Source organism: Carlito syrichta, unplaced genomic scaffold (assembly GCF_000164805.1).
Source record: "Carlito syrichta isolate Samal-C Ts95f unplaced genomic scaffold, Tarsius_syrichta-2.0.1 Scaffold312207, whole genome shotgun sequence".
Classification (NCBI taxonomy): domain Eukaryota; kingdom Metazoa; phylum Chordata; class Mammalia; order Primates; family Tarsiidae; genus Carlito; species Carlito syrichta.
In genome coordinates this window covers 150213-160616 of record NW_007256303.1, presented here as the reverse complement: position 1 = coordinate 160616, position 10404 = coordinate 150213, and the positions used below count along the sequence as shown (strand labels likewise).

The following is a 10404-nucleotide window of genomic DNA, read 5'->3' as shown; positions in this document are numbered from 1 at the left end:
CGTTTTCGCTTTACGTGTCGTCGCTCACGCATGACGCAATACGCAGACTCCCTTACTGGATACAAGAACGTGATGACGAAAGGCGCTTTCTCTTTGCCGCATCTACTGCAAGGTGAGCCTGTTTCTGTACTCTGCAGGCTTCAGGAATCTGAAGCCATCGGCTCTGGGAAAGCTGCGGCGCGGCTACGACGCTCGGAACCCTTATCCTTGTTGTTCCTCGGCTCGAAACGCGCAGTATGGAGCTGGCAGTGCCAGGATGCGAGTCCTGTTCTGGGCTTTTAGGCCTACCCTCGCTCCTTGCCGGGATGGCGCCGCAGGGATAACACTTTCAGGGTTGGGCGGAGCGGGACTTCGCCCGCTGGGCCTCACGATACTCCCTTTGGGGCTGCTCCTTCCTGGCCGGGACGCACCGGGGGCCCCTGTTGATGTCGCGCCTCCTATAGCCGGTATTTCTGAGTAGCTGTCCCCAGTAGGAGTGGCGCTCTTGTGCGGTGTAGGTGGGTGGAAAACAGGACCCTCGCCGGCTTCTTACGAGTGTTTGTGTTTCAGAATGAAGACCATTCTCAGCAATCAGACTGTCGACATCCCGGAAAATGGTAGGACACTTGTTTTGCTGTTGCAGCTTTGTGGCATGTCCCAAGTAAGCCTCGTTCTGTAGCCTCACGAGTACATTCTCTCCACCAGTCGACATCACCCTGAAGGGACGCACAGTTATCGTGAAGGGTCCCAGAGGAACCCTGCGGAGGGACTTCAATCACATCAATGTAGAACTCAGTCTCCTTGGGAAGAAAAAGAAGAGGGTGAGTCTTTTGGAGGGGGAGAGGGCACTTCAGTGGCTTGTTTGGAAGGTAGTGATTTATGACAGCATCAAGTTGGGTTGCTTTAAACGTTTCCGAATTGAGGTTCAGTGGTTTGTTGGTTTGTTTGTTTTTTGAGTTGGAGTCTCACTCAGTCGCCCAGACTGGAGTGCAGTGGCTGCTCCTTCCACTGCAGCCTCGACCTGCTTGGGCTCCAGCGATCCTTCCGCCTCAGCCTTCCAAGTAGCTGGAATTACAGGCGCGAGCTACCACGCCCGGCTGATTTTTTTGATTTATTGTAGAGATGAGGTCTGGCTGCCCAGGCGGGTCTCGAACCCGCGGGCTCAGGCAGTCCATTCACCTCAGCCTCCCAAAAGCGCGGGATTACAGGCTGAGCCACTGAGCCGGCCAGTGTTTTGACTACAAAATTTGGCGACCAGAAAAGTTGGCCAGTTTTGCTTTAGTGAAGTTGGAAAACCAGATTCTAAATACAGTGTATCATAAATCGCAAAACCAGTAGTGATCCTCAGTGGCAGGTCTTCATGGTGATACGAGTTTACTTTATTTTCCCTGTGATGGCTTTGCAAGAGTCTCAGGATCCAGGCAGTGGGTCTTTTAAACCTGATTTCACTTTCCAGAAGTGACATTTGTTGCAGCTCGTACAAAAATGGGTGTTTGGGGGAGGAGAGTCTGTCATTCCTTTGTGAAACTGTGTACCTGGAATGTGTAGTAATAAAAACGTTTAACTGTCGGAGGCTTTTGTATGTGGTTTGCTTTTTCTAGTTGAAAGTCGTGTGTTTCAGTTACAGCTAATTCTGAAATCTAGAGAAATACGGAGACTAAATTCACTGCTTGGCTTCAACTTACTTATTTCTGGAAGGAGACTTCTAACGTTTTTGTTCTATTACAGCTCCGGGTTGACAAGTGGTGGGGAAATAGAAAGGAACTGGCCACTGTCCGTACTATTTGCAGTCATGTACAGAACATGATCAAGGGTGTTACACTGGTAAGCGGATAGTCGGGCATCTTTTTTTTTTTTTTTTTAAGAGACAGTTTCTCATCCATCTTTTATGTATACAACATAAGTGTACTGGAGAGAGTGGATTATGCAAGCATTTTGGTGAGCTGTGTGAATTGTAGAACCTGGCAAATAGGCGTCCGTGGGTCTTGAGAATTAAGTGATAAATGTGGGTAAAGACCAGATGGGTGCAACTTTTAAAAAGTACGCTAATGGTGATTTTCACACAAAGTGAGGTTTGCACCTTCCAGGTGTTTCTTAAAATAGAAATCTGCTATAGCTGCAGTATGTAGGGCAGACTTTACTAGTTGGCATGGTTTACCATCAGGATCTTGCGGTAAAGAAAGATCTAATTTCTGAGCTCCTTGTGCATTGTCTTAAGTGTGATGTCACTTAAGGCAAGTACCTGACATCACTATTCCAAACCCCACCCTCAACACGTTCATGCTGACATAGTTGTCTTTACATTAAACCTTCTAGTGTATACCTTATAATGACACCCTATACGTAGTTTTATGCAGATATGGAGATTTCCCTGTCTGCCCTTACTCTCAAACTAAGCTCTTTGAAGGCGGGGGTCCTGTCCTGTCTTGTTTGGCTTGACTGCTGGTCATCTGGTGTAGCTTAGTGACTCTGTGTTAGTTTAATGAGATGAGGTTCTCATTAAAAGGAGCTAGCTTTGTTTATTTAGGCATAAGAGAGTGAAATAGTTAGAAAACCTTAACAATGAGTGCTGTGTGAGGACCGCTACATTTTAAAGTAAATATTTAAGGACTGCAAGTGCAGATTTTCTACATTAGTAATACTGTATTGTGTAGTAGTAAAGTCTGCTCTTAGTGTGCCTGACACACTAAGTGCTCTTAGTGAATACTGTACCCAGTAGGTAATTTTTTCAATTCCCATCTACCCCACCTTCTGTAGTCTCTGGTGTCTGTTATTCCATTCTCTGTCCATTTGTACCCATTGTTTAGCTTTCAAGTTAAGAATCTTAGGAAATTAAAAAGACTGGTTTTAAAATTTTTTTCAGGATTGCTAATAGCCTGGTTTGTTTTTTGTTGTTTAAACACAGGGCTTCCGTTACAAGATGAGGTCTGTGTATGCTCACTTCCCTATCAACGTCGTTATCCAGGAGAATGGGTCTCTTGTGGAAATTCGGAATTTCTTGGGCGAAAAATACATCCGCAGGGTTCGGATGAGGCCAGGTATGTGCATGCCATATCCTAAGATATAATTTGGGAATTTTCCCCTTCATACTTTTTTGTTTGTTTTTGAGTTGGAGTCCAACCTGTCATTCAGGCTGGCGTGCAGTGGCATGCTCACAGCCACTGCAACCTCTACCTGCTGGGCTCAGGCAATCCTTCTGCCTCAGCCTTCCAAGTAGCTGGAACCACAGGCGTGCACCACCACACCCAGCTAATTTGTTTGATTTATTGTAGAGATGAGGTCTCGCCAAGATGCCTGGGCTAGTCTCAAACCCCTGGGTTCAGGCATTCCTCTCACTTTGCTCTCTCAGAGTGCTGGTATTACAGGCATGAACCACTGCGCCTGGCCAGAAATTTTTATTTTATTTTGAGTCGGATTCTCACTCTCTTGCCCAGGCTGGAGTGCAGTGGCATGCTCAAAGCCACCACAGCCTCAACCTGCTAGGCTTTTGCGATCCTTCTGTCTCAGCTTTCCCTTTCAAGTAGCCAGAACTACAGGTGTGTGCTACCACACCTGACTAATTTTTTGATACATTGTAGAGATAAGGGCTCACCAGGTTGCCCAGGCTGGTATCGAACCCATGGGCTCAGGCAGACCCCTCACCTTGACCTCCCAAAGTGCCAGGATTACAGCTTGAGCCACTGTGCCTGGCTGAAATTACCAAAAATATGTATGTGATTGTATGTATTTATGGGTACAACGTGATGCTTCAATACATGTATACATTGTGGAATGACCAAATATGATTGGTTAATGTATTCATCACCTCACTTCTTTATGGTGAGAACATTTAAAATCCAGAAATATCATTTGAATAGTGGTTAATGAGTTAAAATAGAAAACAACTCTGCTTACTTAATGCACAGGAAGCGAAGCTTTTAAAAAATTTTAAAGCAGCCAGTTGTGGTGGCTCGTGCCTGTAATCCCAGCACTTTGGGAGGTAGAGGTGAGAGGATTGCCTGAGCCCAGGGGTTCAAGACCAGCCTGGGCAACTTGGCAAGACAATAAATCAAAAAAAATGAGCCAGACGTGGTGGCGCACACCTGTGACTCCAGCTACTTGGAAGGCTGGGGTGGAAAGATTGTCTGAGCCCAGCAAGTTGAGGCTGTGGTAACTGAGCATGCCACTGCCCTCCAGCCTGGGCAGGAGTGACTGGGGGAAAAAGTTTTGGTTGTTTTTTTTTTAAACTTAATGCTCTCTTAAATGCTTTTTTATTCCATTGGAGTGAGAAGAAGGGAGATTCTTAGTGCCAGGTTAGTGGCTTTCCAGAAGTATTCTGATACTAGCTATGGTCAGCATTTAGTGAAAACTTGTAAAAAAACAAACAAACAGTAAAGACTTGGTACAAAGCTTTGTACAACTAAATTTTACTGAGTACCTTAATTGAATCACCAGAAAGAGTCACTGTGGGACTGTGATTTTGGGACACTAATAAGATTTTGGTCCACATAAGTCGGATGTTGTAAATACCAAAATCTCAGATTCATTTGGTGCATGTAATTTTAAATAGAATAAATTACTACTCTTCCAATTTAACTTTTTTTCTTATACAGAGTTTTATTTTGACACACTACAGTTGCCCTCTCCCCTTTTAGGTGTTGCTTGTTCCGTATCTCAAGCCCAGAAAGATGAATTAGTTCTTGAAGGAAATGACATTGAGCTTGTTTCAAATTCAGGTTTGTATGATTACTATGTCTAGTGTCTACAGAATTTTGTCTAAATCTGGTATTTTACTCGTTTCACTTGATTCAGTGTTTATAATCTGAGGATTATAAAGGTATCTCAAAGATCGTCTGAGATTTTTAACTATGGTGTGAGTTCAGCTGATGTAGTAATTGCTTTATCTTCACTCCTATAGCTGCTTTGATTCAGCAAGCCACAACAGTTAAAAACAAGGATATCAGAAAATTTTTGGATGGTATCTATGTCTCTGAGAAAGGAACAGTTCAGCAGGTTGATGAATAAGATCTAAGAGGTAGGTTTTTGTAGTTTCTAAGACATTATGGCTTCGAGTCTTAATTTACTAAAAAACTTAAACTGGAGTTGTGGTAGTAGAAAAATGGCATGCATTTTACTATGTGTAAAGTTTACTAACAACCAGTATGTCATGATTTTAAGATATGTTTTAAGTTACTTAGAATAGTAGAGAAAAATAGAATTTGTCTGCGCAAAGGTATTGATGGAGATGTACAGATATTTTCATTTTTCTTTACAGCTGCAGAAACAAGATGCCAGATGATTTCTAAGACCTATTTGTCACATTTTACTGATGCAATAAAGGACCTGTTGATTTGAGACTTTCTTAAACTGATGATCTTTTTTAACTAGTTTTTTTCCTCTACCCAAATGACTTCCAACTAATTTTTGAAGGATATATTTCATGCAAGAGGAATATGGTACTTACGAAAGACAAACACATCTGGCTGTTTACTGTCGAGTGTACAACTTTAGGGAAGATCCTGGAGGTATCTCATTTTGCTGAGGCATAGATTTGAATATTGGGTAAGGCAGGTATGCCTTAGTCACTTATGAAAAACAGTTGAGAAGTTGAGCAAAGCGATAGATACATCATTGGGAAGAGATGGAAGATGCTGTTAACTTGGTCTGTGGTCTCAATAATCTTGTCCTATACCCTACCCCAGCCATTTACTTCCACACCATAGACCTTGTTGCAGTCCTTCTGCATTGACCTCCCAAAGTGCTAGGATTACAGGTGTGAGTTACTGTACCTAGCCTGTTTTAAGAACAAAAAAAGGTAAACCTTTTTTAATCTCTGAATTATGTGTCACACGTACAACATGATGATATGCTACCAAAACTAGACTTAGCATGGTGACCTTCAAGCCTCTTCTCACAGTCTTTCCTCATCATTTGACAGAAACTCAAAGCTTCCAGTTCTCAGACAGAATGTAACATTTTTTTTTTTTGAACCAGAGTCACCCTCTGTCACCCAGACAGGCTGGAGTGCAGTTGCATGCTCACGGTCACTGCAACCTTGACCTGCTGGGCTCAGGAGATCCTTCCCTCTCAGCCTTCTAAGTAGCTGGAACAACAGGTGTGTGCCACCACGCCCTGCTCCTTTTCTAATTTATTTCAGAGACAGGGTCTTGCCAAGTTGCCCAGGCTGGCCTCAAACTGCTTGGCTCAAGCAGTTGTCTCACCTCTGCGTCCCAAAGTGTTGGAATTACAGGCTTGAATTGTCACGTCCTGCTAGAATGATTTCTTATACACCGTACATCAAATCCATCCAGAAAGCCTGATGAATACCTTCAAAGTAAAATGTGTACCAAGGGTATCAAAGTTAAAAAAAATAATAGGTAGCAATGAGTTTGAATGTTTGGATCCTGATCCGTGCACCAACTGAATATGTGGTATTAATCTGTTTAAGACTGGTTAGGTTTTTAAGATATTTGGGTGAAGTCTGGGCACAGTGGCTCAAGCCTGTAATCCTAGCACTTTGGGAGGCTGAGGTACGAGGATTGATTGCCTGAGCCCAGGATTTGAGAACAGCCTGGGCAACTTGGCAAGACCTCGTCTTTATATAATTTTTAAAAAAAAAAAAACTGGGCTTGGTGGCTCAGCCTATAATCCTGCACCTTTGGGAGGCTGAGGTGAGTGGATTGCCTGAGCCCGCAGGTTTGAGACCCGCCTGGGCAGGTGAGAGCTCATCTCTACAATAAGTCAAAAAAAAAAAAATCAGCCAGGTGTGGTAGCGCGTGCTTGTAATTTCGGCTACTCAGAAGACTGAGGCGGAAGAGTTGCCAGAGCCCAGCAGGTCGAGGCTGCGGTGGCCGTAAGCGGCCACTGCACTCCAGTCTGGGCGACAGAGTGGGACTCCAACTCAAAAAAAAAAAAGCTGGGTGTGGTGGCGCATGCCTGTGGTTCTAGCTACTTGGAAGGCTGAGGTGGAGTCTGCAGTGTCCATGAGTGTGCCGCTGGGCGACAGATTCCAACTCAAAGAAAAAATTAGGGTGAAATTCAGGATTTGCTTAGAAATGTCTGAGATACCTGTGACTTGGGCCAGTAACCCTAGGGCTTTCAGAGGCTTGGGTTGGGTGGAAGGATTGCTTGAGCCCAGGAGTTCCCAAAAAGAGACATCAGACTGGCTCCCAGCCTGGGATCCCAGCACTTTAGGAGGCCGAGGGGAGTAGATTGCCTGAGCCTGTGGGTTCAAGACCTTGTCTCCACAGTAAATCAAAAATTAGCTGGGTGTAGTAGCGCATGCTTGTAGTTCTGGCTACTTGGAAGACTGAGGTGGAAGGATTGCCGGAGCCCAGCTGGTTGTCACTAGGGTGGCTGTGAGCGTGCCACTATACTCCAGCCTGGGTGACATTGAGACTCCAACTAAAAAAAAAAAATTAGTAGTTCTGATTTCCTTACCCTGTTCACTTGTATTTGTCCATAGCATTTTTTAGTCTAGTATTTACAATTTGTTTTGTGTTTATTACATGATTCTCTAGAATGTAATCTTTAAGAGGATACATTGTTGTATGCTGCTTTACTTATTCCAAGTACCTAGAACAATGGCATGTAGCTGTTAAGTGACTGGTTCTCATTGCCAGGGATTCAGTAATCGTGATGGGACGGAAAGGAGATACTTGGAAGGTATTGACTGGACTTCAAGGTTGTGGGTTGAGGGAGAAATTCTCAAGTGGTGATACTGTAGTGAGGTAAAGCTGCTGATATTGAGGCAGGGCTGGGTGCAATGGCTCAAGCCTGTAATCCCAGCACTATGGGAAGCTGAGGCAAGAGGACTGCCTGAACCCATGGGTTTGAGACCAACCTGGGCAACATGGTGAGACCTTGTCTCTACAATAAATCAAAAATTAGCCAGGCATGGTAGAGCATGCGCCTGTAGTTCCAGCTACTTGGGAGGTTGAGGTGGAAGGATTGCCAGAGCCCACCAGGTTGACACTGCACTCCAGCCTGGGCGACGGAGTGAGACGACTAAAAAAAAAATACTGAGAGTCAGTACACAGACTGGGGAGTAGCTGCTGGGGGAGTGAGATTAGGCGGTATGCTGTGTGTACCTTTGTAGGCTGGCTGCAGCTCAAGTGATTTCCATTTCGTAACTGGTGTAAATGAATCTAGTCCCTCAGGGAAGACTTCGTTGCATATCTTCTGTGTCTACTATGGATTAACCTGTTTGCATTTTCCCAACATTGAGGTGTAGGAAAAACATTCCCAGGCAGAAAGGTGTTGCCAAGGGAAGTAGGGGGAGCCCAGTTCAATGCCAAATCCATTCATATCCCACAGTTCTTAAAATCGACCAGATTGTTAGTCAGATATAAGTAATGAGCATGAGCTAGTTTATTTGGAATAAATTACATTGAAAATTAAAGTCACAATGTACTGACCTCATTTTCCAGAGGCTTTTAGAACACTAGTTTCCAGTTATGTTGAATACACAAAATGTAACACGAGTTAGGTTTTTCCTAGCAAGTCTCAGAAAAGCTTAAAATGGCAGGGTGCAGTGGTGCACACCTGTAGTCCCAGCACTTTGAAAGGCAAAGACTTTAAATGAGTTAATGACAAGCCTGAACCTTTTAGTAAGTATATTTGTGAGCCAGAATTGATATTTGCCTAATTTGCTGTACATACCCACCAGTGCTGAGAAACGAAGGATTTTTGGATTCTTGAATGATGATGGCTTAAAAACAGAAAATAATCCCCAAGTGGCAGAAAGAGAGGACTCTAAGCACTGGGTTAGGAATTTGACCATTGGGGAGTTAATGACAAAGCACCAAGTGTGGAAAAGGGCACATATTTGAAGCTTCATGTGAAGAAGTAGGGTCGATGGATTCGTAAGTTATGAATGCAAGATGCTTTAATCAAAGGGCATGAAATATTCAGAGACCAGAAAGCAAAAGCTGAAAGATAATTCTGAAACTCTTATTCCTGTGGCTGATGCCTGTTTTTTTCAAGACCCTAATTTGACAATGAATTGCCCAACTGGCACTAAGACAGTTTTCACTGGAGCTCTTGGGCCAGGGTGAATCTGTGTGGCACAAAGGGGAGAAACCTAGCTAAGTAGTTTTTTTTAATGACAGTCTTTTTTACATAGTTAACAGTAAAACAACTGACCAGCTGTAATAAGCAACCACAGGCATATAGTTCTCAAACGTAAATTTTTAAAACCCCCAGCAAAGCATACCAGATTCTGCCAAGTTTGGGATGGTATGGGTAAGAATGGACAAAAATAGAGGCACAATTTAACTATTTCATTTTGGGAGGCCAAATAGCAAACTGATCTCCCATCCTGCTTGTATTTGCTTGAATTGGCCAATTGTCATATCTCCTTACAGTAACTTTGAAACTTGCTGTTAATTATCAGAATCCCAGGAACTGAATTTAGCTTCTGATACAGGTGGGCCTGGAATATAATTGCGCCTGCCTTAATTTAGGGTCATTCTACCAAGGCTTTGTAACAACTTGATTTTGAACAACTTGAGTCTAAATTCCTAGGCTGGGTGTGGTGGCTCACACCTGTAATCCCATTACTTTGGGAAGCAGAGGTTAGAGGACTGCCTGAGTCCAGGGGTTTGAGACTAGCCTGTGCAATTTGGAGAGACCTGTGGTTCCAGGTACTTGGAAGGCTGAGGCAGAAGGATCGCCTGAGCCCAGAAGGTCAAGGCTGCAGTCGTGCCACTGCACTGCAGCCTGGGCAACAAGTAAGACTCCGAGTCAAAACAAAACAAAAAAGTCTAAATTCCTGGTGGGAGCAGGCAGTGATTAGTTACTGTATGTAATGGGTGGTTATCCATATGTTAACTAACCTAAAGAAAGAGTAGGTATAAATAGGTTCACTTCAAGTTTCCTTCCTCCAATGTTTAGAATACACTGTCAGGCTGGGCTCCCTGGCTCAGCCTGTAATCCCAGCCCTTTGTGAGGCCAAGGATTGCCTGAGCCCACGGGTTTGAGACCCACCCAGGCAACTTGGCAAGACCTGCTTCTACAATAAATAAAAAATCAGCTGGGTGTGGTGACGTGCGCCTGTAGTTCCGGCTACTTGGAAGGCTGAGGCGGAAGGATTGCCGGAGCCCAGCAGGTTGAAGCTGTGGTGGCTGGGAGTGTCACTGCACTCCAGTCTGGGTGACAGAGAGAGACTCCAACTCAAAAAAAAAAAAAATACAATGTCAAGACTTGAGGACAGAGTTCACTTCCCAAATGTCAGATTCTCCATTCAAATTCAGATTTAAAGATTTACTTAATCCTAGCCTAAGAGGGTGATATATAAAACAGTTTTGACCGGGCTCGGTGGCTCAGCCTGTAATCCCAGCATTTTGGGAAACCGAGGTGAGTGAATTGCCTGAGCCTGTGGGTTCAAGACCCGCCTGGGCAACTTGGCGAGACCTCATCTCTACAATAAATCAAAAATTAGCCGTG

The 10404-nt window shown here is 44.0% G+C and overlaps 1 protein-coding gene across 4 annotated transcripts in view; it reads left to right on the top strand.

Moving 5' to 3' along the window:
• Positions 1–54: 54 nt before the first annotated feature.
• Positions 55–10404, top strand: part of RPL9 (ribosomal protein L9) — a 35880-nt gene continuing 25530 nt past the window's right edge. Inside the window, exons 1-8 of one of the 4 annotated variants that reach the window (XM_021718472.1) lie at positions 55–112; positions 550–596; positions 685–800; positions 1708–1803; positions 2885–3017; positions 4614–4694; positions 4877–5030; positions 5240–5329. In XM_021718472.1, the coding sequence (XP_021574147.1) occupies positions 551–596; positions 685–800; positions 1708–1803; positions 2885–3017; positions 4614–4694; positions 4877–4983 (579 nt within the window). In that variant the 5' untranslated portion in view covers positions 55–112; position 550 and the 3' untranslated portion in view covers positions 4984–5030; positions 5240–5329. Of the gene's footprint in view, positions 113–388; positions 597–684; positions 801–1707; positions 1804–2884; positions 3018–4613; positions 4695–4876; positions 5031–5233; positions 5330–6874; positions 6881–10404 lie in introns of those variants that run through there. The other 3 variants (XM_008069782.2, XM_021718471.1, XM_021718474.1) reach the window with 3 other exon arrangements.